Consider the following 27,058-nt stretch of genomic DNA (forward strand, 5'->3'; position numbering starts at 1 on the left):
TGGACCTAATGTTCTAATTATGTAACTAAGTGTGAAGGTGTCATCACCGTGAAATGGCAGTGTGTGATTGCCTTCAGTTCTTTAACGATACAATTTCGCGTTCCTTCGGGATTTATTATTTTCCGCTCTTATTTTGTAAGAGGGGCCGTGGATGATACGGTGGTCTCCACGCAAGCCTCCCTCGCTCCTTGCTCTGGTGAGAAACGGGTGAACGCGTCTACATAACCTCCATAAGGTAGAAAGTTAGAAAAATGTACTTTAGTGACTTGTTTGGCCGTCACCACTCTAAAATAATATCTGTTTCGGGCATTGGTATGCCGCGGTCAATAACTTGTCGTATAGACCTATACAGTGGCAATTTGAATAATGAATGTTGGATTCTACAGTGAAAGCAATAAATTCAGAGATTAAATAAATATATATTTTAAGTCATTTGTTGCTAGAAATGATCCTTACCCTTGTGGTCCTTGTTACCGGAATCATTTAAATGCCTTCGGTTTTGTTGGTTATACAACCAACAAAATAATGTTTTTCTATGGATTATATTTGAGGGACAACCAGACCAATGCTATAATAAATAAGTGCAAGCAAAATATATGCGAAATTAGTCTTCAATTTTTAAAAATGTTGGTTCGATGCTACTGCTGAACGTGTAAAACGTCAACCCCCACAATGCAGTGCGCGCCACTTCCCGGGGCGCCCTGGTGCATCCTGGTAACTCTTCCGGGTTTTAAACAGTAGTTATTCCAATTGTGTGTTCTTTCCAGCCGTCTCCTATGATCTAACTGATCCTCTTCATCAGTGTCTGTCACCTCCGTGTGTCTAAACTACAGCAGGTGAGTCGGTTCATACCGAGGTTAGCATTAGCTGACTAGTTGCCTCAAAGCTGTACCATGTCTGTCTGACACTAAGAAGGTTCACCAAACAGGTAGCAATGTAGCCTGTTGAAGATAGATAACTGTGGCAGTGTTTTGTTAAACCACAACGAATTTCTCTCCGATCGTCTCCAGCACTGTATATATAGTCGCGTGATAAAGAACATGTAAAGTGTGTGTGTGTGTGTGTGTGTGTGTGTGTGTGTGTGTGTGTGTGTGTGTGTGTGTGTGTGTGTGTGTGTGTGTGTGTGACGCCGCCTGCTGGTCTCTTGCAGGTGGTGCTGGTGGAGCCGCTGCCCTGGAGCGTGTGATGGCTGGGGGCCCCCTCTCCCTGGTGCTGGGGGGCCTGGGGGTCCTGCTGCTCTTCAGGATGGTGCGGAGGCTCCGGCCGGGGGCCCGGGTCAGGGACTCTGTGGTGGTCATCACGGGGGCCAGCTCAGGGCTGGGCAGAGGTCAGAGGCCGCGGGGCGAACCAACTCATGATGATCAGGGGGGGGGTTCTACACCTCTGTTGGGATGTACCAACACAGCACACATTCTGTGGGATGTTGTGGTGTTGTGTGTGCTGTTGTGATGTTGTTACGTATTGTTATGTTTTGCGTGTTGTGATGTTCGATGTTGCAGAGTGCGCCCGTGTGTTCCATGCGGCGGGGGCCCGGCTGGTTCTGTGCGGGCGCCACGCCGGACGGCTGCAGGAGACGGTGGAGGAGCTTAACGAGGCGGCGGGGCGGGGCCACACACAGGTAGGGACCAGGGGGCGGGGCCACACACAGGTAGGGGCCAGGGACCGGGGCCACACACAGGTAGGGGGCGGGGCCACACACAGGTAGGGGGCGCGGCCACACACAGATAGGGACCAGGGGGCGGGGCCACACACAGGTAGGGACCAGGGACCGGGGCCACACACAGGTAGGGACCAGGGGGCGGGGCTACACACAGGTGGGGGGGGGGGGTGAAGTAACCTGAGTTAGTTTATTCTGGACGATGTCACCTCCCCCCAGACCCACCCCCCCAGCACGGTGACCTTTGACCTGTCGGAGGCGGGGGCAGTGGAGCGGGCGGCGGAGGAGATCCTGCGTCTCCACGGCAACGTCGACGTCCTCATCAACAACGCCGGCATCAGTTACCGCGGCAACATCCTTGAGACGGACCTGTCGGTGCAGCGCGCCGTCATGGATACCAACTACTTCGGACCCGTCGCCCTGACCCAAGGTCCGTTAAATCGCGTCATGTGACACATCATGTGACAGATCTTCCTCAGGTCGTTCTGTGTTTCTGTTTCTGTTTTTATGTTGCTATCTCCTTCATGCTCCTCACCTCCCCTCCTCACCTCCTCCTCCTCCCCTCCCCTCCCCTCCTCCCCTCCTCAGCCCTGCTGCCCTCCATGGTGCGGCGGCGGAGCGGCCATGTTGTGGTCATCAGCAGCATCCAGGGCCGGATCGCCATCCCGCACCGCTCGGCCTGTGAGTCCCCTCTGAGCGTGCCGTGTTGGGGGCGGGGCTAGCCGCCCGCCAGTGTTTCTGACCGTCGCTCCTCTCCCGCCAGACGCCGCGTCCAAACACGCCACCCAGGCCTACTTCGACTGCCTGCGGGCGGAGGTGGAGCGCTACGGGCTGGAGGTCAGCGTGGTCAGCCCCGGGTACATCCGCACCAACCTGTCACGCAACGCCATGACGGGGGACGGCTCGCAGTACGGAGGTGAGGAGGAGGGAGGAGGAGGAGGAGGAGGAGGAGCTGGCTCAGCATAGAGGGGGGCTCAGTTAGCACCATTCAAAGCTTCCCCACATCAGTGTCTTTAAGAGCCAAAGGGCACACAACAACCGTAGCAACCGTCAAGCCTTCCTAACCCATAGACCCCCCCCCCCCCCCCCCCCCGGCTCTAGTCCTGGACCGGACCACGGCGATGGGTCGCGACCCCGCGGACGTGGCGCGGGCCGTCCTGGAGGCGGTCCGGAGGCGGAGCAAAGACGTCCTATTGGCCGGGCCGCTGGCCACCGCGGCGCTCTACCTGCGCACGCTGTGCCCCGCCCTCTTCTTCAAGGTCATGGCCATGCGCGCTCGCAAGGAGCAGCGGCCGGAAGCAGCAGGAGGAGGTGGAGGTGGAGCAGGTGGAGAAACATGAACCTCATGTTTGATGTGAGACGATTCTACACTGGTGTGTTTAATGTCTAGGTCTAATGTTCGTGCTCCTTTAACCGTGTTCTGTGGAGCGGTCTGAGTCATGTGACTCGACCGATCATATCGTCGCATGATAGTCATGTGACTCGTGTCAACGTCAGCCGCTCCATCTCCATCTCCTTTGGTTTCACTCGCTACCGACTGCTACGACTGCTCATCCTGTTGGTCTAAAGACTTCCTGAAACTAGGACTTTAGATAAGGTCACGCCAAAGCTGCACAGCGTGAGTTCTGCCACTAATGTCCTGCTTTTAAGTGGAAAACATTAAAGATACTGACCCAAGATGTATATCGATGTCCTCACTTTCTAGTCTCCTATCCACAGCTAGCAGGCTAGACACAACGGTAGACATGTTGTTTAGAACCATTTTATACAGAATAAAAACTTTTTACAAACTGAACAAACTTTGCTTTTTGGAGGTCATCTTAATTTAAAACATAACCTTTCTGAAATTGTTAATAAATAATTCAAATAATTTACATTATGTTACAAAAGCGCAGTGAATACTGGAATCGTTATTTACAATTCAACATCGGAGGAACCGAACGCATGGACAGACCAGTCCTTTGATAGAACCAGGAATCTAAAACTCTGAACTGATTTCCCTTTAAACTTCTTTACACTCTGGACAGAAAAGGGCCCTAAACTGAGCCTCCAAGCTGCGAGACATTTCACCGTCTAGAAGTTACAAATTCAAAAAAGGGCTCAACAGTGCTTTGAAAAACTCCCTTTGACAAAAACAACGTTTTGGAAATGAATGGGTTTGAAAGTGAACACATTGGCAAAGATGATGAACTAAAGTTAACTTGCACTGGCTCATGCTGGTTATGTGAAATCCATCTGACTGCAAGTATGTTAGACATACGAGGGAAGGTCCAGTCCCACTACACTCCAGATATCAAAATACAAACATTTCTTTAGCTCTATCCCAGAACTGAGACTGCATCAGATCGCAATCGAATCGTTCACCGGCTCGGGAGCGGAGTGCTAGCCTTGATGAGGCTCTACTTCCTGTCCGTCCGTCATATTCTTCCCCACTCCGGTCCGAGTTCTGAGCTGTGATACGATGACACAAACCCACAGGGTGGAGGAGGATGTTTCCTCAGCGCAGACATCCAGTCCTCTCCAAGCATCGGTTCAGCTGGGGAACTGAACAAAGACCAAATCTCTCCTGGAGACGTTCTGTTTCTCCTCGTTGCCTCCCGACGTGGGGGTGTGTTGTGGGCGTGGCACCACTGGTCAACATTCAGAGCGCTGGAGGGCCGAAGGCCGTCGCTGGTCCCCGCTGGCCTGATCAGCCAATAGGGGGGAGGCACTTCACTGGAGCTGGAGACCGTCCTCAAACATCTCTCTGCTGTCCCTCACCTCCTGTGGTTCAGCAGGTGGCTATTATGGTCTGTAGGACCTTTAAAACTGAAGAATAGCTGATGGTATGTTGGCATGTTACCAGGGAACCGGGTGTTGATGTGACCTTCAGAGTGACGATGGTACAGAAGTCACTCTGAAGGAGGTGGAGGGTGGAGGGTGGTTCTCAGGGTGGAGGAGGGTGTGAGGGCTCAGTCACGGCCAGCTCCTGGGCGAGGTCGTTGAAGCGGGCGATGTAGTCCACGCTGCTCTCGCTCATCATGCAGGCCAGCTGGCTGTCCATCTGTCACACAGCAGACATCACATCAACATCACACTAGCATCACACCGACATCACACCAACATCACACCGACATCACACTAGCATCACACCGACATCACACTAGCATCACACCGACATCACACCGACATCACACCGACATCACACCGACATCACACTAGCATCACACCGACATCACACTAGCATCACACCGACATCACACCAACATCACTCCAAAATCACACTAGCATCACACCGGCGTCACACCGGCGTCACACCAGCATCCCATCCTCACCTCGGCCACGTCCGGGAGGCCCCGGGACTGGAAGGAGTCGTGGGAGTTGCAGTCCAGGAGGCTGGGCCCCAGCAGGGCCGTCCCGCTGGAGGGCCCGGAGGGGCACGGCCGGCGCCCCTTATCAGGAGACACCAGGCTGGCTGGGGGGCAGAGAGAGGGGCTGGTACTGGGGGAGGAGCTGGGGGGGGGGGCTGGTACCAGGAGGGGGGAGGAGCTTGGAGGGGGGGAGGGTCTGGGAGGGGGGGAGGGTCTGGGAGGGGGGAGGAGCTGGGGGGGGGTCTGGTACCAGGAGGAGGCTCTGGGAGACACCAGTCTACCCAGTATGATGCAGTCCTGCTCATTTCAAAGTGAGCTCACTTTGTTCGATTTTATTGAACGAAGAAAAACTAATAAAACTGAAATCATGATACACCTCACGTTCTGTCATAACAATTCCATCGAGGGACACACAGACACACACACACACACACACACACACACACACTCACAGAGCAGGCAGCCCAGCGTGGAGTCTGAGGAGTCGCTGGGGTACCACTGGGGGTCGTGGCTGGGCGAGGGGATCCAGCCGTGGGAGGGGCTGCCGGGGGGCGACGCCGCCAGCAGCTTGGAGCCGTTACTGGAGCCCAGCTTGGTGGAGGACAGGGCGGAGTCCTCACCTGGGGGGGGGGGGGGGGGGGGAGAGCACTCAACACCTGCACCACAGAACCCAGGGGGTCCCCACACAACCCAGGGGGTCCCCACACAACCCAGGGGGTCCCCCACACAACCCAGGGGGTCCCCACAGAACCCAGGGGGTCCCCAACAGAACCCAGGGGGTCCCCACACAACCCAGGGGGTCCCCACACAACCCAGGGGGTCCCCACAGAACCCAGGGGGTCCCCACACAACCCAGGGGGTCCCCAACAGAACCCAGGGGGTCCCCAACAGAACCCAGGGGGTCCCCAACAGAACCCAGGGGGTCCCCAACAGAACCCAGGGGGTCCCCACAGAACCCAGGGGGTCCCCAACAGAACCCAGGGGGTCCCCAACAGAACCCAGGGGGTCCCCACAGAACCCAGGGGGTCCCCACAGAACCCAGGGGGTCCCCAACAGAACCCAGGGGGTCCCCAACAGAACACAGGGGGTCCCCAACAGAACCCAGGGGGTCCCCACAGAACCCAGACAGGGTTCTAGACTGCAGCCGGTCTGGACGCTACATGTTGTTCATCCCCATCACCATTGGACTCAGGGCTACAGCAGGGTGTGTGTGTGTGTGTGTGTGTGTGTGTGTGTGTGTGTGTGTGTGTGTGTGTGTGTGTGTGTGTGTGTGTGTGTGTGTGTGTGTGTGTGTGTGTGTCCTACCGAAGTGGGAGGAGTTGATGGCCAGCTCGATGATGGAGTCGCTGATGTGGGCGTGGCCGTCCCCCGGCGGCATGCTCTCCTCGGGGGGGCCGGGGAGGGAGATGTCCAGGAGGGAGGCCACGCTGGGCGGGGGCAGGACGGGGTCCCGGCCCCTGGGGGGAGGGGGCCCGCTCTGCAGGGACAGGGGGGGTTAGAGGGGGCCGCTCCACCCTACGCCCCCCAGTAGTAGGAGCTGGGGCCGGGCGCTCTCATGTAGAATCTACCACCACCTCAAACCAAACCAGATTGATCTATTTCTTTTCTATAAATGACTAATATATATATATTTTTTAAGTTTTGATTTTATTTGAAGATTAAAGATGCGTTTGCACCAAAAGACACATTTGTCGCCCGTTCACGTTGTCGCCCAAGCATTGTAGCGTGACAAATCATAAACTGTCGCTGTGCAAGTTTTGTCCGGCGCATTTGCTGCGGTCTACCCCGGACTGCACTGCAGGGAACGGTTGACCGCTGATTGGCTGTTACGTTGCACATGTCACTCAGTGGCCACGCTGTTGAATGCTGATTGGCTGTTACGTTGCACATGTCACTCAGTGGCCACGCTGTTGAACGCTGATTGGCTGTTACGTTGCACATGTCACTCAGTGGCCACGCTGTTGAACGCTGATTGGCTGTTACGTTGCACATGTCACTCAGTGGCCACGCTGTTGAACGCTGATTGGCTGTCTTCACGCGAATGTCGCGGCAAAGTTGAAATATTTCAACTTGAGCGATTTGTCGCGCTACAAATCCTCGCGAAAGCGCTCGCCTGTGCCGGGCGAAAGTGTGCCGCGACAAATCAAAACTTGTCGCCGGTTTTCTCTGGCGAATAATTCGCCCGAGTCGCGTCTCTAGGTCCACTATGTATTGGATCGTATCGCCCCTTCGCGTTTGGTGTGAACGCACCTTAACAATGATTAAGAAAAGCTCAATTTGGTTTCTACAGACTTTAGGGCAAACTCTAAACACTCACTTTTTTCGGCGCCTGCTGCCATGTTGACATTTTACGCTGAATTCGAATTACGATTAAAAATCAATGAATCGCCCAGCTTCACCTACAGGTACGACCTAGTGCACTGGGTCGCCCCCCAGCCTCACTACAGGTACGACCTAGTGCACTGGGTCGCCCCCCAGCCTCACTACAGGTACGACCTAGTACCCTGGGTCGCCCCCCAGCCTCACTACAGGTACGACCTAGTACCCTGGGTCGCCCCCCAGCCTCACTACAGGTACGACCTAGTGCACTGGGTCGCCCCCCAGCCTCACTACAGGTACGACCTAGTGCACTGGGTCGCCCCCCAGCCTCACTACAGGTACGACCTAGTGCACTGGGTTGCCCCCCAGCCTCACTACAGGTACGACCTAGTACCCTGGCTATTGGCTGGTTTAACACAATGACGACAGGGAAGCGACGGCAAGCAGCCAATGGCGTACAGAGTCGTTTGAACTGTGGCCCGATGGTCGCGACCGAGCTGGGTCCGGCTACAGCAGGCCCGGCGGCCTGGGGGCCCGGGGCAGCCCTACCTCGGGGCCGTTGTGCTGCAGCAGGCCGGGGTCCGGGCGGAGGTCCGGGCGGAGGTCCCCGTCGCCCCCGGCCGCGGGGTCCAGCAGGGCGTGGCCCCCCAGGTCCGAGGACCCCTCCCTGGAGGGGCTGGCCGGGATGATGCCTGCAGACTTGGCTGCCAGGTCGATCGCACCTAAGAAATGAAGCGCAGAATATTAACAATAATGTTAATAATAATGATAATAATAAAGCAAATCATTGGGATGTAGTGTGAATGTAATGTATGAACACATGAGGTGTGGCTCCATGTATGAACACATGAGGTGTGGTTCCATGTATGAACACATGAGGTGTGGCTCCATGGATGAACACATGAGGTGTGGCTCCATGTATGAACACATGAGGTGTGGCTCCATGTATGAACACATGAGGTGTGGCTCCATGTATGAACACATGAGGTGTGGCTCCATGTATGAACACATGAGGTGTGGCTCCATGTATGAACACATGAGGTGTGGCTCCATGTATGAACACATGAGGTGTGGCTCCATGTGTATGAACACATGAGGTGTGGCTCCATGTATAAACACATGAGGTGTGGCTCCATGTATGAACACATGAGGTGTGGCTCCATGTGTATGAACACATGAGGTGTGGCTCCATGTATGAACACATGAGGTGTGGCTCCATGTATGAACACATGAGGTGTGGCTCCATGAGTGTATGAACACATGAGGTGTGGCTCCAGTATGTTGTATGAACACATGAGGTGTGGTTCCAGTATGATGTATGAACACATGAGGTGTGGTTCCAGTATGATGTATGAACACATGAGGTGTGGCTCCATGTATGAACACATGAGGTGTGGTTCCAGTATGATGTATGAACACATGAGGTGTGGTTCCAGGATGATGTATGAACACATGAGGTGTGGTTCCAGGATGATGTATGAACACATGAGGTGGGGTTCCAGTATGATTTATGAACACATGAGGTGTGGTTCCAGGATGATGTATGAACACATGAGGTGTGGTTCCATGTATGAACACATGAGGTGGGGTTCCATGTATGAACACATGAGGTGTGGCTCCATGTATGAACACATGAGGTGTGGTTCCAGTATGATGTATGAACACATGAGGTGTGGTTCCAGGATGATGTATGAACACATGAGTTGGGGTTCCAGGATGATGTATGAACACATGAGGGTTCATGCTGCTCGTACGTGAGAGGCTGGGGTTGGCGGGAGACGCTTTGGAGGGGAGGGGGCGGGACGTGGGGGCCAGGCGCGTCTGGATTGGCCGGAAGGAGCCGGTTCCTGTCGGAAGAAACAGGAAGTGAGGTTGAGCCAAGGAAGGAAGGAAGGAAGCAAGAAGGAAAGAAGGATGAAAAGAAGAAGAAAGAAACGGTAAAACAAACCAACAGACAAACCAACAAACCAACAAACCAACAAACCAACAAACCAACAAACCAACAAACCAACAAACAAAGGATAGAGAAGAAAACAGAAGGCCATCCGGAGCTTCAGGTGCTACCGGTCTGAGCCCAGCAGGAAGTCCCGCCCCCTGTACCTGCGGCGGGGGAGTTGGACAGGATGGAGAAGGAGCAGACGTGGGGGGGCGTGTCCCCGGTGGTCCGCGGCAGCAGGGTCCTCTGAGGACACAGAGAGACGTTGTACCAAGTTAAGTTAAGGTAAGTTATCCTTTATTCCTCCCTTTTAGGGGGACATTCTTCTCTGCTTTGGACCCATGCGGGTAGATGGAGAGAGGAGACCATAGGTAGGGCGGGTACACGGAGCTGTAACGGGCACTGCTGCCCTGGCGCCAGCGGGAACACATTTTAATCTTTGAGGCTGACATTATGAGTGAACACTCTTCTTTACAGCGGAGGGCGTGTCCCAGCTGACCCGTCCTGAGCCTGCTCAGAGTGGAGGGCGTGTCCCAGCTGACCCGTCCTGAGCCTGCTCAGAGTGGAGGGCGTGTCCCAGCTGACCCGTCCTGAGCCTGCTCAGAGCGGAGGACGTGTCCCAGCTGACCCGTCCTGAGCCTGCTCAGAGCGGAGGGCGTGTCCCAGCTGACCCGTCCTGAGCCTGCTCAGAGCGGAGGGCGTGTCCCAGCTGACCCGTCCTGAGCCTGCTCAGAGTGGAGGACGTGTCCCAGCTGACCCGTCCTGAGCCTGCTCAGAGCGGAGGACGTGTCCCAGCTGACCCGTCCTGAGCCTGCTCAGAGCGGAGGGCGTGTCCCAGCTGACCCGTCCTGAGCCTGCTCAGAGTGCAGGACGTGTCCCAGCTGACCCGTCCTGAGCCTGCTCAGAGCGGAGGGCGTGTCCCAGCTGACCCGTCCTGAGCCTGCTCAGAGTGGAGGGCGTGTCCCAGCTGACCCGTCCTGAGCCTGCTCAGAGTGGAGGGCGCGTCTCACCTGAACCACCAGCGGCTTGCGGAGTTGTCTGCTGCGTGGTTTCTTCTGCTTGGCCAGGAACAGATCGGACTGCATCTGGAGTGGGGAGACACCGTCAGCCTTCAGCCGACCACAGGACAGTACCACTACAGGACAGTACCACTACAGGACAGTACCACTACACTACAGGACAGTACCACTACAGGACAGTACCACTACAGGACAGTACCACTACGGGACAGTACCACTACACTACAGGACAGTACCACTACAGGACAGTACCACTACAGGACAGTACCACTACAGGACAGTACCACTACGGGACGGTACCACTACAGGACAGTACCACTACAGGACAGTACCACTACGGGACAGTACCACTACGGGACAGTACCACTACAGGACAGTACCACTACAGGACAGTACCTCTACAAGACAGTACCACTACGGGACAGTACCACTACGGGACGGTACCACTACGGGACAGTACCACTACCACTACAGGACAGTACCACTACAGGACAGTACCACTACAGGACAGTACCACTACAGGACAGTACCACTACAGGACAGTACCACTACAGGACAGTACCACTACAGGACAGTACCACTACAGGACAGTACCACTACGGGACAGTACCACTACGGGACAGTACCACTACAGGACAGCCACCCAGTCACAGCGTTCATCAGTCCACCACGTTATCAATTGGGTTCGGAACACTGAAAGCTTTTATCTGCTCACAGACATTTGATATTTTAATTATTAATTATAATTATTGCTATGATTGTAAAACAAACTGAATCTGTGTGAGGACTTGAGGGGTGGGAGAACAGGGTGCTTATGGGGGGGGGGGGGGTCCTTACGCTGATGGAGTCCAGCTGCTGCCTGAAGGCCAGCTGCGCCTCCTTGTTGGGGGAGAACATGCGGGAGTGTCGGGAGCTGTTGGGCGGCAGCGTGGTGGGGATGGCGAACACGCCGCCCTCCAGGTCCCCGCCCGGCGCCGCGCCCAGCAGGGAGCGGGGCAGGTGGCGCCCCCCTGTGGAGGGAGAGAGCAGCACGGGACTGAGTGTACGGTTAGCATAATGACGTGTGTATCATCTCATGGACGGGGGCAGCGCCTCAGGTAGGGCTGATCGGTTACGGGACAAATCATAATCACGATTATTTTGGTCAACGTTGAAATCGCGTGACCTACCGGCGGCGGCGTTGGGCAGGAGGGCCTTGGGCCCCCGCAGGGAGGGGGGATGGCGGCCACAGCCCGGGCTGCGGACGGCGGGGGCGGGCCCCTTCCCCGGGGGGGTGAGGGCCCCGCTCTGCTCCTCCTGGGGCAGCTTGAGGGGCGACGGGGCGCTGGAGCCCTGCTCTGGAGCCTGGAGGGGGGGGGGGAACACAGGACAGGGGTCAGGCCAACCCAGCAACAAGTACAACAGTACCAGTACAACCAGTCCAACCCAGTACAACAGTACCAGTACAACCAGTCCAAACCAGTCCCACCCAGTACCCCCCAGTACGTACCAGCGGCTTGGGGTTGACCTCGGTGGCCACCAGCCTCAGGAGGCAGCGCAGCACCCGGTTGGCGCTGGGGGGGCGTGGCTGAGGGGCGGGGGGGCCGGCGGGGGCGGGGTCAGGGGGGGGCGGGGCCGGCTGCCACTCGTACTCCAGCTGCAGCTTGCTTGGCCGCCCCAGCATCAGGTAGAGCTCCGCCAGCGTCACGCCGTCCGCCCCCCCCACGCTCCAGCCCCCCTCCCGGATGGCCTCCGCCAGCCGCTCCTTCTCCTCCAGCGCGCTGGGGGGCCGCGGGGCCCCGCCCTCCTCGCCGCGGGCCCCCGGGGGCTTGGCGTCCGGGGAGGGGGCGGCGGCGGTGGCGGCGGCGGCGGGCGTGTCCTCCACGCCGCCGCAGGGGCGCCTCTCCGGACCGGGCGAGGTGGCACCCGGGGGCCCGCCGCCCGCCTCCTCGGGGGGGCCGGCCCCGGCGTCGGGCCCCTCCCCGTTCCCCGCCTCCACCTTGGGCCCCGAGCTCGTCTGGGAGGGGGGAGGGGCCCCGGGGGGCGGGGCCTTTCTCTCCTCCCCCCCCGGCTCGGCGGGCGGGTCGTAGGCGGGCGGGGGCTCGGCCCGCCGGGGGTCGGCCCCCCGCCCGGCCCGGGGCCCACCGCGGGGCGGCGGGGCAGGGCCGTGGATGCCCAGGATCTGGGCAGCCTGCAGGTCCTTGGCCCCGGGGCGCGCCCCCCCCCCGGGCCGCGCCCGGCCGCTCTCCTGCCAGTGCACGGTGCACGAGGCCTTGGAGTGCACCACGCGGGCCACCCCCGGCAGCGCCGTCACCGTGCTGCACTCCGCCGGGTACAGGAACAGCTCCTCCGCCCGGGGCCGGCCCGGGGGGGTGGGCCCGGGGCCCGCGGGGCCCTCCAGAGCCTCCCGCTCACGCAGACTCTTCAGCTAGGGGCGGGGTCAAGGAGTGGAAACACAGAGGGGGGGCGAGGGGGTACGTGATGCCCGGCCCTGCCCGGGACTTTAAGAGATCATTGGAACGGTTAACCTTCTCTCAAAAACAGATTCTATCAAAGCCTTCGGATAGGACCAGGATTAGTAATTCCCAAAGCCCCCCCAGCTCCTCCCAGACGTCCGGGGGTCAGGGGTCAGGGGTCAGCCCCCCTGTGTCGTCGTCCCCCCCCCGGGTTCAACCCCCCCTGGCCGTGGAGCGGTACGGGCGTGAGGATACGATGCGCTCGTCGTGGAAGGCCCACTTGTGCTTCAGGTACTCGATGAGGCTGGCCACCGTGCGGTGGAGCTCCACCATCATCCTGGGGGAGGGACAGGGCGAGGTTTAGAGCGCAGTCCAGACACGCAGGCAGCTCAATGGGCTATAATATAATATATATAATATAACATATGGAACCATGCACAATTTTTGCAGGTCAATTGTGTATACAACGAACACCAACAGCAAAGAGTCAGTTTAAAAGTAAATAAAACACAAACAAAGAAATATCAAGACAATATGCATTAATTGCAGAAAGCCTCTGGTAAGGTTAGGGACACTGAGGAGAGACAAGACCCCCGGCCGGTACTACGGCCCAGGGACCACACAGCCCAGTCTAAGGCCTGATACACGGGGGGTCTTGTTACACTAACTTCACCGTCTCCATCGTCAGAGATCGGCGAGGTTTCTGCTTTCTAAACTCGAGACTCGGTGGTTGAGGAGCAGCATCACACGTGAGCGGTCGAACAGTTCAAGGTGCCTTCCTCTGCGCTCCTCGTGTGGGTTGGTAGTGAGTAACGGGTGTGTAGTGCTAGAGCCCCCCGCCGCTGACCTGAGGCGCGGGTTGTGGGCCAGGCTCTGGACGCGGGCCCAGGAGTGGTTGGTGCGCGGCTGCAGCTCCACGGCCACCTTCAGGGGGAGGCGGGCGGGCCTCTGGTCCTCCTCCTCACTCATCCCTGGGGGGGGACGACACCATGAGGCTCAATACACTCAATACACTCTGTCACACATTACAGAGCACCTATTATGCTTTTTCGACTTTTATGACCTATAAACGTTGTTATAATGATTTATAGTCGTGTTTAACCATACTAAAGTGTACATGCATTTAGACGTATTCTGGGGTGGCTGTACAGAGCGCTAAACAATAGGGACGTCGGTCGCCATTCACTTGTTCAAATCTCAGAACAATAGATTTTCCATGTATGGTAATGCTGCAACATGCTCTTCCGGAAGGTAACCAATCACAACGGAGTGGGGTTGGCAGGAGGAGGGCGAGGGGGCGGAGAAGGACGAAGCCGAGTGTTGACAGAGAATGCTGAAAGCGCCCAGAAGAGAGGAAGAGTTTCCCGAAAATCGAAATTGTTTTTTGTGCTGTGATTCGTGTCAGGTTGCTCTATAGGAGTCATTAATAAGAAATAAAGACCAGAAAAGTAGTATAATAGGAGATCTTTAAAGAGCAAGCAACACTCAATGCACTCAATAGGAGATAGAAAGATCTGGAAACATTCACCAACTAGCGAGATTCTTTGCGGCAGTAAATACTATTATTGTCAGGCTGACGCAGAAGTTATTTAGGGGAAGCGAGCCGAGGTAGTGTCCTACAGGGGGCGCTACAGCGGAGGGCCTCCCCTCTGCTGTTGTTCCTGGTTCCTCTGAACATCCATAACAGACCATTACATCCGGAGCTCCGACGGTAAACCCAGACGGCCAGACCCCAGGACAGAGACCAGGACACCAGAGAAAGGCTGTGGCACCCTGGGATCTCTGCTGACCTCCATCCCCCTGATGAACCCAGGCTGGCCAGACCCCAGGACAGAGACCAGGACACCAGAGAAAGGCTGTGGCACCCTGGGATCTCCGCTGACCTCCACCCCCCTGATGAACCCAGGCTGACATGCATCGCCCTTTCAGACGGATGGATGGTTTCTCCCTGGAGCACGGACAGACCACCCCTCGTCCCAGGAAGTGATCAAATAGGGGGGCTTTTATGGTGGCATTGTCCGTCCCCCCCATTCGGTGCTCAATGCTGTGAGACGGTTTCACTCCCTCCCTTTACACCACACTGAATTAACACACAGTCCCGTCACTACTACCACCCAGTCTCTGGTCCCTGCACCTGCTCAGCAGTCCTTCACACACACAGCCTGCACCATGCTGCACTGACACGGGAGAACACCAAGCTGGGATGTCCTCGCGCCTCTCTCTCATCGGCTACCAGTGGAACCCAGGAACCGTCACCAAGGGGGGGGGGGGGGTTGAGGGGGGTTAGGGTGGGGGGAGGAGTTTCAACGCGTCCTCATGCTCACCGTCTGGGTCACACAGCTTCTTCAGGGCCCGGCACATGGGGGCTTTGATCCGCAGGTTCCTTCCCTTGGAGCGCACTGTGGTGGCCCTGCTCAGACACACAGGAGCTGTTACTGGGGGGGGGGGGGGGGGGGGGGCACGGACACACACACACACACACACACGCACACACACACTTACCCATTCTGGATGAGCTCGTTGAGCTTTGTCACATTCTTATCGTCCATGACTGTGGGGGGGAGAGAGAAGGAGAGAGAGAGCAGTGTGAATAACAAGGCGTGCTTCAGGACCGATCCCAGTGCTTCAGGACCGATCCCAGTGCTTCAGGACCGATCCCAGTGCCCAGCAGCGTGACGCTCTTCCGTCTCCACTAGAGGCGGCTCCACTCACGTCCTCCTACTTTCTTGCGCAGCTCGGCGTAGCAGATGAGTCCGTACAGCTCCTGGGACGACTTCTTCAGCACCCGGGTGTACACTGCACAGAGGACACGCTACAGCTCGTCACCACGCACGCTACAGCTCGTCACCACGCACGCTGCAGCTCGTCACCACGCACGCTACACCTTATTACCACGCACGCTGCAGCTCATCACCACCACGCTGCAGCTCATCACCACCACGCTACAGCTCATCACCACGCACGCTGCAGCTCATCACCACGCTACAGCTCATCACCACGCACGCTACACCTTATCACCACGCACGCTGCAGCTCATCACCACGCACGCTGCAGCTCATCACCACGCACGCTGCAGCTCATCACCACGCTGCAGCTCATCACCACGCACGCTGCAGCTCATCACCACGCACGCTGCAGCTCATCACCACGCACGCTACAGCTCATCACCACGCTGCAGCTCATCACCACGCACGCTGCAGCTCATCACCACGCACGCTGCAGCTCATCACCACGCTGCAGCTCATCACCACGCACGCTGCAGCTCATCACCACGCTGCAGCTCATCACCACGCTGCAGCTCATCACCACGCACGCTGCAGCTCATCACCACGCACGCTGCAGCTCATCACCACGCTGCAGCTCATCACCACGCACGCTGCAGCTCATCACCACAGCTCATCACCACGCACGCTGCAGCTCGTCACCACGCACGCTGCAGCTCATCACCACAGCTCATCACCACGCACGCTGCAGCTCATCACCACAGCTCATCACCACGCTGCAGCTCATCACCACGCTGCAGCTCATCACCACGCACGCTGCAGCTCGTCACCACGCACGCTGCAGCTCATCACCACGCACGCTGCAGCTCATCACCACGCACGCTGCAGCTCATCACCACGCACGCTGCAGCTCGTCACCACGCACGCTGCAGCTCATCACCACGCACGCTGCAGCTCATCACCACGCACGCTGCAGCTCGTCACCACGCACGCTGCAGCTCATCACCACGCACGCTGCAGCTCATCACCACGCACGCTGCAGCTCTTCACCACGCACGCTGCAGCTCATCACCACAGCTCATCACCACGCTGCAGCTCATCACCACGCACGCTGCAGCTCTTCACCACGCACGCTGCAGCTCATCACCACAGCTCATCACCACGCTGCAGCTCATCACCACGCACGCTGCAGCTCATCACCACGCACGCTGCAGCTCTTCACCACGCACGCTGCAGCTCATCACCACGCTGCAGCTCATCACCACGCACGCTGCAGCTCTTCACCACGCACGCTGCAGCTCATCACCACGCTGCAGCTCATCACCACGCACGGTACAGCTCATCACCACGCACGCTACAGCTCATCACCACGCTACAGCTCATCACCACGCACGCTGCAGCTCATCACCACGCTGCAGCTCATCACCACGCTGCAGCTCATCACCACGCACGCTGCAGCTCATCACCACGCTGCAGCTCATCACCACGCACGCTGCAGCTCATCACCACGCTGCAGCTCATCACCACGCTACAGCTCATCACCACGCACGCTACAGCTCATCACCACGCACGCTGCAGCTCATCACCACGCACGCTGCAGCTCATCACCACGCTGCAGCTCATCACCACGCTGCAGCTCATCACCACGCACGCTGCAGCTCATCACCACGCTGCAGCTCATCACCACGCACGCTACAGCTCATCACCACGCTGCAGCTCATCACCACGCTGCAGCTCATCACCACGCTGCAGCTCATCACCACCACGCTACAGCTCATCACCACGCTGCAGCTCTTCACCACGCTGCAGCTCTTCACCACGCTGCAGCTCTTCACCACGCACGCTGCAGCTCATCACCACGCACGGCCCTGGTGCAGAGGACCCACGGTGAGACGGTCAACAGTCCAGGTCCCGGTTTGTACATCGCTCTTTATCTCGGTCATAACGCTCTGCACAAGGCACACGTTCCCATGACCCCCATCACCTAGAACACTGCAGCACCCCCTGCTGGAGACTAGACTGGACAGAGTTCTTTCTGTCACATGCTTTCTGTCTCACTAATGTCCAATCACAATGATCCCAGTGGGGGACGATAAAGAGTTATAGATATAAGGGGGGGGGCGAAGCAGAGTCTAGGTGAACGCTGATGTCTGAACCTCGACATTCAGGGGGGAGACTGGGGTCTCTGGGGGAGTGGGGGCCCTGGAGCCTCTGGGGGTGAACACTCACCATTGGCGAAGTCGATGTGTTTGGAGATCTTGTGCCAGGTGCGGTAGTAGAAGTGGCGGACCTGCTCCTTGTTCTTCACCATGTTGGCCGGCTTGCCCCTCTTCTTGTACTTCATGGCGATGTTGTTCTGGATGGCCTCAAAGTCCTTCCCATGCTGGGGGAGGAGGGAGGAGGGAGGAGGGAGGAGGGAGGAGGGAGGAGGGAGGAGGGAGGAGGGAGGAGGCGTCACACAGGCTGCCTCAAAGACTTTGGTTTGGCCATCGTCTTGAAACCAAGACAATAGAATTCCCTTAAGACTGGGCAGCAGGAGTCAAAAATACACAGAAAAGATCCAATATGTTGTGAAATATTAACACAGATAAGTTGAGAGAATAGCATGTGGGACAATTTACTGTAAGGCTAGAAAGACTGATCTCCAGTGTTTTAGTCTTCTTCAATAATAATCCCCTCGAAGAAGCAGCAAGGAAGCAGCCTACCGTACAGCCCCTAAAGAAGCAGCCTACCGTACAGACTGTAAGGAAGCAGCCTACCTCGTACAGCCTCTAAAGAAGCAGCCTACCTCGTACAGCCCCTAAAGAAGCAGCCTACCGTACAGCCCCTAAAGAAGCAGCCTACCGTACAGCCCCTAAAGAAGCAGCCTACCTCGTACAGCCCCTAAAGAAGCAGCCTACCGTACAGCCCCTAAAGAAGCAGCCTACCGTACAGCCCCTAAAGAAGCAGCCTACCGTACAGCCCCTAAAGAAGCAGCCTACCGTACAGACTGTAAGGAAGCAGCCTACCGTACAGCCCCTAAAGAAGCAGCCTACCGTACAGTCTGTAAGGAAGCAGCCTACCGTACAGCCCCTAAAGAAGCAGCCTACCGTACAGCCCCTAAAGAAGCAGCCTACCGTACAGCCCCTAAAGAAGCAGCCTACCTACCGTACAGCCTCTAAAGAAGCAGCCTACCGTACAGCCCCTAAAGAAGCAGCCTACCGTACAGACTGTAAGGAAGCAGCCTACCGTACAGCCTCTAAAGAAGCAGTCTACCTCATACAGCCCCTAAAGAAGCAGCCTACCGTACAGCCTCTAAAGAAGCAGCCTACCTACCGTACAGCCTCTAAAGAAGCAGCCTACCGTACAGCCCCTAAAGAAGCAGCCTACCTCGTACAGCCCCTCGAAGAAGCTGTTCTTGTCCTCTGCGCTCCAGGACTCCCACTGGCGCCGGGCCCTCTTCTGGTTCCCCGCCTGCTCCTCTTTGTCGGCCGGGCCCCGGGACGCCTTCGACACCCCCCCGGCCGCGGCCCCCGCAGCCGAGCCGGACGGCCCCGAGGCGCCCTGGGAGGAGGAGCCACCCTCTGCACCTTGGAGGGAGGGGACAACACACACACACACACACACACACACACACACACACACACACACACACACACACACACACACACACACACACACACACACACACACACACACACACACACACACACACACACACAATGCGAAAAATGATATGAAACGCACTTTAAAAATGACACATTTGAGACCTGTTTCCTCTCGTCTAGGGAGGCCATGTCTGAACGACAACCCGACCGAGAGACACAGCAGTAAAGACACAGCCAGAACCATCAGGGTGCACACGGACAGATCTCGCCTGCGCCCGTCAGCTCTGCCAGAGGTTCCAGAGGGGAGATGGAAGCAATCATGGGGCTTCTTCAGCCTGGTCCAAAAGCGTGCACCGATCCAAAACAACTTGAAACAAGGAGGCCCTCGAAGAGCCAAACCACAGCCCACAACCCCAGCAGACAGCAGCAGACGAGCCAGCGATACGCCGTCCACAACATGAACCTTCGCTTCCCTTTATCTGCACAAACCGGGAATGGCTTACAGAAACTGGCCCCAACACTAGCGATGCAAAACGCATGAAACAACACCTTGACGTGCAGCCGTTGACCCCTCTGTTGACCCCTCTGTTGACCCCTCTGTTGACCCCTCTGTTGACCCCCTAAGTCCACCTTCCTACCCCCAGAATCAGGTCATCGTTCCTCCCTCCCTTCTGGAATAACTTGACCCAAACTGCCGTGGGGAACCGCAGAACCCCCCAACAGCGCCACCAGAGACCAAACTGAATTAGGATGAAGAAACTGGCGTGCACAGTCCAGGGAAGCTAGTTATCATGGAGCTAGTTAGACGTACTAGTTAAGTAGCATCACAGCAGAGCAGCATGGAGCTAGTTAGATGGATTAGTTCAGTAGTATCAGAGGAGAGCAGCATGGAGCTAGTTAGATGGATTAGTTCAGTAGTATCAGAGGAGAGCAGCATGGAGCTAGTTAGATGGATTAGTTCAGTAGTATCAGAGGAGAGCAGCATGGAGCTAGTTAGATGGATTAGTTCCAACAAACTTCAAAAACAAACGTTGTGAGAGAAAAATCTTGTTCTAAGGTCTGCCGGTAAAAGTTTTCCTTTACAAGTAAGGAAGATGCAAAAGAAAGTGCATGGCAATATTTATATTTGGTTATATTTATATATGAGAGAGCGAAGTTACACGTTTGACCTATATTTGAGTCCTAATATTATGATATTATTTACAGAACAGCACGGAGCCACTGGTCCTGTGTGGTGGATTATAGCTGTGTGGTGACTAGACTGGTCTTCAGGGACACTATCTGCATGAATTATACTGTGTCCCTAATCTGCGACACTTGTGTTCGGTAATAAAGCTAGTTACAATGGTCAATGAGAGCCAGCAAGAGCGCTTTGACTGCCAAGACAGTAAAAACACACTACCACTAATACTTAACTTCATTGCCAGAAGTTGTTTTACTTAAGGAGTACACACAGCGCAGTGGTTTAGGGTCACATAGCTGTCAGGGCTACTCACCAAACACAAGTTACTTAGTAGTAGATGACTGATCCTTGAGATGGTTTTCCATCCCAAAATGTGTCAGTATAAAATGAACCAGCTATGTCTATGGTCTGATGGATAGACGCATTGCATTCAGAGAGGATGGGGAAGACATCATCTGGACTATGGTGGTGTTCTTAAACCCTACAAAGACTACATTTCTACAAAGTATACAACCACAAGAATGCGTTTCTTGCATTACAAAATAATAAGCAAAATGTTGACAATTCGTATCAAATCTTTGACATTTCCTGCAGTAGTTAAAGTCTCCCAAATACATGCAAGTTATTGTATATGACAATGCATTGGCACTTTCTAAGAGGATTTTATATTTGTGCAAAAAGCGAGCTGGCAGATGCACAAATCGTACAAAGGTTAAATTCAGTTCGAAAGTTTCCCTCCCTGTCCTATACATATTGATATAGAAAATTGTCTTTAACTGGGAACCAATTCAAGCAGACAATAGTTCTCTCAACAACCCGCCGACGCAGGGAGTACTCGACCACCGACAATTGCAGCAAATCGCAGTCTGCGATACACTTAATTCTCTACGTAATAACCGGGGAATGAACCCTAAATCCAAGATTAATAAGTGATCACCGGTCTTACCTCTGGACCTAGACCCACCGGGCCCGTCGCCGGCCGGGCCGACCGAGTCCTTCCGGATCCGCTTGCTCGGAGGACGAACGCTGGATCGGAGAAAATGATGCTGGTCGTGACTCGGGGGAGTGGGTTCAGTGGAGGTTAGGGGCGGTGGTGCCGAGCCGGGTCCGGGCTCGGTCAGCACCGGGCCGGGGGGCACCGGGCCGGGGAGCCCCGGGCTTCCTACGGTTGATGGATGAAGGCTCTCCGCTCCGTCTCCCTTTGTATCGCGATCCTCGCTCCCCGTCTCCCCGTCCTCCTCCTCCTCACAACCTTCTGGCTTTCGGGACGAATTCCTCCGTCCATCGACACCGATCCCCTCCCTGGAGCCCAATGTCATTCTAATAAAACACAATAAAAGAAGTAATGTCACATTAAAAGGAGAAGAGTGCGCTAAATTAACTTCTAAAGACGACGTTGTCTCCACTCAACATGGCCGCCGCTGTTTGTTTCAAATCCCTCTCCATCCCAACACAACACCCCGTACACATTAGTCCTTACTACCTGGTTATTAAGAGTTAAATACAGAGTACAACCCGCCCGCTGTGTTCGGCTGGTTGTCCTCATGTTGGAATCTATGACATTTGTACAGAAATTCAACTAAATTCAAATGCAGCGCCTTTGGGTTTAGCGCCTTGAGAGACGACGACGAGCCTGAGCTCCGAGCTTTAGATAAAGGGCTTCTTCTGGAGCAGGTTACCCGGTCTCAGGCTCCTCGGTGGCGGACGAGCTCTTCTTTCTCTTCACCATGGATCCGACGGGTTTGATGGGCAAAACGGGATCAAATCGAGCATAATCGGGACCGCGACGGTGTGGTGGTTCTCCTGTTCCCCGAGCGACTGGCGGGGCAGCGCCTCGTCAGGACATCCCTCACCGAGGAGCCAGGCTCTGCACAACTACTACTAACTTACACTCTGGGTATCAAACACTCTCCGATACCAGGTTTTCACTGGGAAAATACACTAGATTTGATTTGGGGGGAATAAAACTGGACCTGGTGGTTTATTGTAATTATAAAGACTATCTGGTCCGCATGTGAACCGTTTGTTTTATTGCACGTCATTCAGCACTTCACACGGAGTGTGGTCTCACCATCAAACCGCGGTCAATCCAGGGTTCAGACCAAACGAAACATTATACTGGACATAGGTTGATAACAAAGTAATAGTGTATCCTGTCTCAGCAAGGGAACCCAGTGCACTGTCACTACACGGTGCAGTACTTTAATCAGACTTAAGGATGTAATGCTGAACTGATACTCATGGTAGACTAGTTTGAGATCTAACTTAACGTGGAGCCGACTGGTATCGAGCCTGGGCTGAATCGAGTCCTTAACAGACTTTTGAAAAACGAAGGTCACATAAATTCATCTAAATACTACTAATGTCTGATCTCTATATCTATGTGGATTTTTGGAGACACCACAATTATTTGATGGTTTGACCACTTAAAATGAATTACAAGTCCAACTGCAAAGCTACCAACCATTGGAGGAGTTTCATAGGCATGTTAATAATGAAATAAGGGCATGTTTCTGGGTATAATGTACAGTTATCTAGCACGAGGTACATAACTAGAAGCACAACCATAACTATGAACACAAACCATAACTAGAAGCACAACCATAACTAGTAACACAACCATAACTAGAAACATAACTAGAAACACAACCATAACTAGAAACACAACCATATATTCTGCATTAACCCAGCCCTGCCTCTTGAGTCAGCTCCTCCACATGTCACCGTTACTCATCATAAAGTGTATGAATATAAATCAATGAATACATCTCACAGAAAGGAGGAACTGTGAGACAAAGTACAAAGGTAGAAAACCTTACCTTTCTGCTCGTCTGTGTGACTGACAGTCGTCTGTGTGACTGGCAGTCGTCTGTATGACTGACAGGCGTCGGTTTGAGTAACACTCGTCGGTATGAGAGACACTCGTCTTAACATAAGTTCACTAAACGCTCCGTGGTAGCTCGCGCCTCACTGACAGTTCCCGCACCTCTGCACGCGGTTCAGCACGCCCTCGCCAACTCAAAAACAAACCCCACGATTTGTCAGAAAGGAGATTGACAGGACAGCCTTCCAATCGCCGAGTAGAGAGGGAATTCGCATGCGGCCAATTGTTTCCCTCCTCCCACGTTGCGATTATCAATAGATAGATATTTCACCGAATATTACAATGTATGTTTTATAGTTCATAAACAAATAGCGTACAGCATAATTACAAACATAATAATGCGTCGCCCCTGTTGAGCATGCGGTTAGAATCTCGATGGGGTGTGTCCGAAAAAGATGGGCTGCACCTATTGAGTGATTGGCATTAAAACGGGCCAATCACAAATGCTGTAGGTATCCCTGGAACTCAAATACACCTCATCTATTGGCTACACGTCCTTCTGACCAGTCAGAGCCCTCCACGTCAGAGGGAGGACGGACTTAAAGCAGTGTGTCCAGCTGGCTGTTGCTGTAGGGGTCCGCGGAGTTCTGTCGACTCACAACGCCACAATGACTTCAACCAACATGTTTCAAGGATTGGACAATGCTGCAAAACCAAGTTCAAGGTACCCAAACCATATATTTATTTCGATGTACAAATATAAATGCATTATCTTGTATCCACTGTTGGCTAGTTGAGCCTATTTGGGCTAATATTGCTAAGTAGCATTAGCTCTGTTCCCTTGGCTCAAAACACTAACGTTAGCTCTAGCTTTCTTACTTTAAACTGTCAACGACAACGCTTCTCCTTTCCGCATACTTGGTTGCCTTTAGACTATTTGTTGGCAATGTGGCGACTTAAATTCGAAGTCATTACCCTCCGTTTCGGACAGTAAGCTGGCTGAACTAAGTGGAGTTAGCCCCTCTGCTAACGCCCAGGCTAGCCGGGCTGCGGAAGTGAAGTCCGGAGAAGGTCCGCGCGCAGCCCGCCGATAGCGGCGGCCCACGGGGAGGCCAGGCTGCCCTTTGTCTGCCCAGCGGCCAGTCAGCGGACTTGTGCCCATTTTTTTTTATAATGAAGAGATAAGTTGTCGGTTGTGACATTATGAGGGAGGTCCGCTGCGTATTTATTAAACAAATAACGGGCCTCCTCAGCGGCCGTTATGTGCGTACTTTCTCATGGGATCACGCTCTGGTGTCTGTATTTTCTTCTAGTCTTCTGTTCTAAAAATACATAATAAAATTCTATAAATACATAATGATCCGTGTTCATGTTACCTTTTGTTAATGATTTTTAGATTGTGTTTTTGTAGCATTAGGGCAATAATAATGACAGCACTTTGTTCATCATGCCGTCAGACAAGTGTGCACACGTCCATCATGCCATAGCAAACTAAAAGGCTGCATTCAGAGATGAATCGGCAAACTATTTCCATACTGGTGAGACGCGTCTGAAGGAAGCAGGACTATCAGATGAACAGCAGAGAGACGGGGAGGGTGACGGGAGGCTCCCTCTGACCACTGCAGAACCAACACGCTCTCTCTCTGTTCTCTGCAGAGTTCTGCGGCCTCCGGGCGGTACCTCCAGCAACCTTTTCGGTGGCTATGAGGAAGACGCTGCGCCCATGAGACGGCCCAACCACACGTCGTCCTCCATCTTTGCTCCTGACGAACCTCGACAGGTCAACACCAGACGCTCCAACCCCCCAGGTAGGTGAACACCAGGCTCTATGACCCCACAGGTAGGGGGTGCATCCCATCCCCAGTGCAGCACAAGGTTTCACTGCCAGCTGACCTCACGCCCTCCGCGTCCCTCTGACTTTATGGTGTGGCAGCGAATAAAGGCTGGCCTGTCGAAGCCTCCAGGGGCCTGGGTGTGAAAACTGCCAGGTCGTTGTGATGTGCTTTTCTGTGCAATGAAAGTGCCTCCATCACCAAACCCTCCTTTCTCTCTGTCTCTCTCTCTGTGTTTCTAGGCGGGAAGGCCAGTGGTATATTCGGTGATGACCCGGCCCCCCAGCCCAGACCGGTGGCTCCAGGGAGACAAAGCAGCAACATCTTTGGAGGGGCAGAGCCCGCCCCCCCTAGTAAACCAAAGGTACGCCAGCGTTCTGCCGCGCTGTGTGCGGGCCATGGCCCGTACGTGTGGGTGTGTTTCCTTCCACTGGCACTACATTATTGAGATGGATTCCTTGGGTAACGGGTGTGACTGGCATTAACTATTAATAGAAGATGTATCGATCTGTCCTCCCATTGAACCATCATAGCTCGTTCCACACTAGTTGGTTTATGCGTTTCTTTTGTATTTCACAGGAGGAGGTTATTGTGACGCCTGAGCCGGAGCTAGCAGGTAAAGGATGTTTAATGGCTTTCTGAAGTGCTTGAATTCTAAATCTATCAAGCTAAATGTCCCTGGAAGCGAAATCCTGATCTAGTGACTCAAAGAGCGGCCCGGTCTCTCATTGGCCGCCTGGCCGCCTGGCCGTCGGTCCACTAGCATGCTCTGGGTGCACCTGCTAACGTGTGTGCCCCTCCAGTGTCTCCCCAGCTGAGCCCGGTGGAGGTGAAGGAGGAGGAGCCAATCTTGGCCCCGCCCGCTTCACCTGTCGAGGAGGAGGCCGCCGCCCCCCTGGCTGTCCTGGAGCCAGCGCCGGAGGCCACGCCCACCTGTCTCCAAGACGACTCCGGCAAGAACCACGAGCCCCACCTGGGCCCCAAGCGCCGCGCGCACAACCGGGTGCTGAACCCCCCCGGAGGGAAGTCCAGCGTGGTGTTCTACTGAGCCCCCCCCTCCGGGGCCAGCCCACCCTGCTCATCTCAGTCGCCCCCCCCCCCGCTTGGACGTCTGTCCCTTCTCATTCCACCCCCTGCCTCACCTCGCCCCCGCTGAGCACTATCTCTGTTCTGTTTTTGTCCCCCACTTCTTGCACTTTTAGCCCCGCCTTTCTTTCCCGTCTGCCCCTTTAATGGTTTTCCACGCTTGACAATCATTTAGCCGACCAATCAATAGGCCGCGCTTCAGAGGGGCTGGACGGGTGCCTTCTCCAGCCCCGCTGAGGGGCGCCCTGTGTCCGTCAGCCCCGCTGAGGGGCGCCCTGTGTCCGTCAGCCCCGCTGAGGGGCGCCCTGTGGCTGTCAGTCACGCAGGGCCTCTGTGTTTCAGTTTCTCATAGATGTTCATAGCTTTAAGATGTCAACGTTTGGCATGGAGAAGGAATCCTGCCACCCAATGTGTTCAGCCAATGCCGCGTATTCTCAGCTGTCTAGAGTTGTGGGATGGTGCCAAGTGAGACGATGACTGTATAATCACAAGTGTAACTCTACTAGACTCCTCATCCCGGGGTCTCCTGTAAGAACCAAAACAGTTTTACGTTTAGAGCATCTTCTGTTCAGCGAAGAATGCCAAAAAATTAATAATAATAATAATGCGTTTGACATCCCCCGCCCCCGTTTTTGTGTTTTTGTTTTCTTTGTCTTCTACAATTCCATTTAAATGTCTGTTTGAGTGCTAATGCTGAATGTACCGTGTGGGTGTTCTTCTGCTTCGTCCTCATCGTTTGTGCTCTATTTGTGTTTTATTTGAAGACCTGTTCTTCGCTTGGGGTAGGCCTCATTTATGTTTTAAATTAAAACAGCTGAACACAAGTGAACTCTGGAGACGAGCTTGGTCCGCCGGGTCTAGTCGCCCTAGGACCCTGAAGGAGAGCCTCCGTCTCCACGCCACACCGACGGCATCTGGTGCCAGTCCGACCCCTCCCCACAGCGCAGATGTGCCTGGCCAGCAGTGAGCTTAGCAGAAGAAGAAGTGACAACCTGTGTATTTCATTAAAAACGTTTTTCAATTTTGGGAGATTTCGTCTTGTTTGACCGTTGCTGCTCTGTGGTCTGGTTCATTAGTTGTGGTTCGTTGTACTCTGTTAAAACGTAA

The 27,058-nt window shown here is 55.0% G+C and overlaps 3 protein-coding genes across 6 annotated transcripts; 2 read left to right on the top strand and 1 right to left on the bottom strand.

Annotated features, from left to right (window-relative positions):
• The first annotated feature begins 50 nt into the window (after positions 1-50).
• dhrs7b (dehydrogenase/reductase (SDR family) member 7B) lies at positions 51-3,472 on the top strand. 4 transcript variants are annotated; one of them, XM_056575647.1, is made up of 8 exons: positions 106-196; positions 768-836; positions 1,151-1,327; positions 1,500-1,618; positions 1,877-2,087; positions 2,246-2,338; positions 2,421-2,573; positions 2,759-3,472. In XM_056575647.1, the coding sequence occupies exons 3-8, from the start codon at positions 1,186-1,188 to the stop codon at positions 2,995-2,997; spliced, it is 957 nt and encodes a 318-aa protein (XP_056431622.1). In that variant the 5' UTR covers positions 106-196; positions 768-836; positions 1,151-1,185; the 3' UTR covers positions 2,998-3,472. The 4 variants fall into 4 exon arrangements, with proteins under 4 accessions (XP_056431614.1, XP_056431622.1, XP_056431628.1 ...); XM_056575653.1 differs by having other exon boundaries at positions 166-235; XM_056575639.1 differs by lacking the exon at positions 768-836 and having other exon boundaries at positions 51-196.
• cramp1 (cramped chromatin regulator homolog 1) lies at positions 2,790-22,176 on the bottom strand. The gene is made up of 22 exons (XM_056608551.1): positions 21,889-22,176; positions 21,156-21,529; positions 18,809-19,008; positions 17,669-17,822; positions 15,429-15,512; positions 15,219-15,267; positions 15,041-15,126; positions 13,564-13,687; positions 12,972-13,053; positions 12,311-12,688; positions 12,080-12,277; positions 11,771-11,848; positions 11,451-11,625; positions 11,119-11,291; positions 10,273-10,347; positions 9,427-9,508; positions 9,081-9,173; positions 7,876-8,048; positions 6,313-6,484; positions 5,460-5,627; positions 4,972-5,111; positions 2,790-4,700 (listed from the first exon to the last, which is right to left on the bottom strand). The coding sequence occupies exons 1-22, from the start codon at positions 21,936-21,938 to the stop codon at positions 4,584-4,586; spliced, it is 3,225 nt and encodes a 1,074-aa protein (XP_056464526.1). The 5' UTR covers positions 21,939-22,176; the 3' UTR covers positions 2,790-4,583.
• Positions 22,177-23,633: 1,457 nt separating this feature from the next.
• jpt2 (Jupiter microtubule associated homolog 2) lies at positions 23,634-26,972 on the top strand. The gene is made up of 5 exons (XM_056575852.1): positions 23,634-23,757; positions 24,690-24,841; positions 25,108-25,229; positions 25,445-25,481; positions 25,669-26,972. The coding sequence occupies exons 1-5, from the start codon at positions 23,702-23,704 to the stop codon at positions 25,911-25,913; spliced, it is 612 nt and encodes a 203-aa protein (XP_056431827.1). The 5' UTR covers positions 23,634-23,701; the 3' UTR covers positions 25,914-26,972.
• The last annotated feature ends 86 nt before the right edge of the window (positions 26,973-27,058 follow it).

This window comes from Gadus chalcogrammus, chromosome 2 (genome assembly GCF_026213295.1).
Source record: "Gadus chalcogrammus isolate NIFS_2021 chromosome 2, NIFS_Gcha_1.0, whole genome shotgun sequence".
In the NCBI taxonomy this organism is placed as follows: Eukaryota; Metazoa; Chordata; class Actinopteri; order Gadiformes; family Gadidae; genus Gadus; species Gadus chalcogrammus.

Coding starts and splice junctions, on each gene's coding strand:
- cramp1 (XM_056608551.1), bottom strand. CDS start 21,938: ATGGTGAAGAGAAAGAAGAGCTCGTCCGCCACCGAGGAGCCTGAGACC. Junction 5,112..5,459: donor CACGCTGGGCTGCCTGCTCT/GTGAGTGTGTGT, acceptor TCTGCCCCCCAG/CCAGCCTGGTGTCTCCTGAT. Junction 4,701..4,971: donor GCCTCCCGGACGTGGCCGAG/GTGAGGATGGGA, acceptor GCTGTGTGACAG/ATGGACAGCCAGCTGGCCTG.
- dhrs7b (XM_056575639.1), top strand. CDS start 1,186: ATGGCTGGGGGCCCCCTCTCCCTGGTGCTGGGGGGCCTGGGGGTCCTG. Junction 1,328..1,499: donor CAGCTCAGGGCTGGGCAGAG/GTCAGAGGCCGC, acceptor TCGATGTTGCAG/AGTGCGCCCGTGTGTTCCAT. Junction 2,574..2,758: donor GGACGGCTCGCAGTACGGAG/GTGAGGAGGAGG, acceptor CCCCGGCTCTAG/TCCTGGACCGGACCACGGCG.
- jpt2 (XM_056575852.1), top strand. CDS start 23,702: ATGACTTCAACCAACATGTTTCAAGGATTGGACAATGCTGCAAAACCA. Junction 23,758..24,689: donor GCTGCAAAACCAAGTTCAAG/GTACCCAAACCA, acceptor TGTTCTCTGCAG/AGTTCTGCGGCCTCCGGGCG. Junction 25,482..25,668: donor GCCTGAGCCGGAGCTAGCAG/GTAAAGGATGTT, acceptor GTGCCCCTCCAG/TGTCTCCCCAGCTGAGCCCG.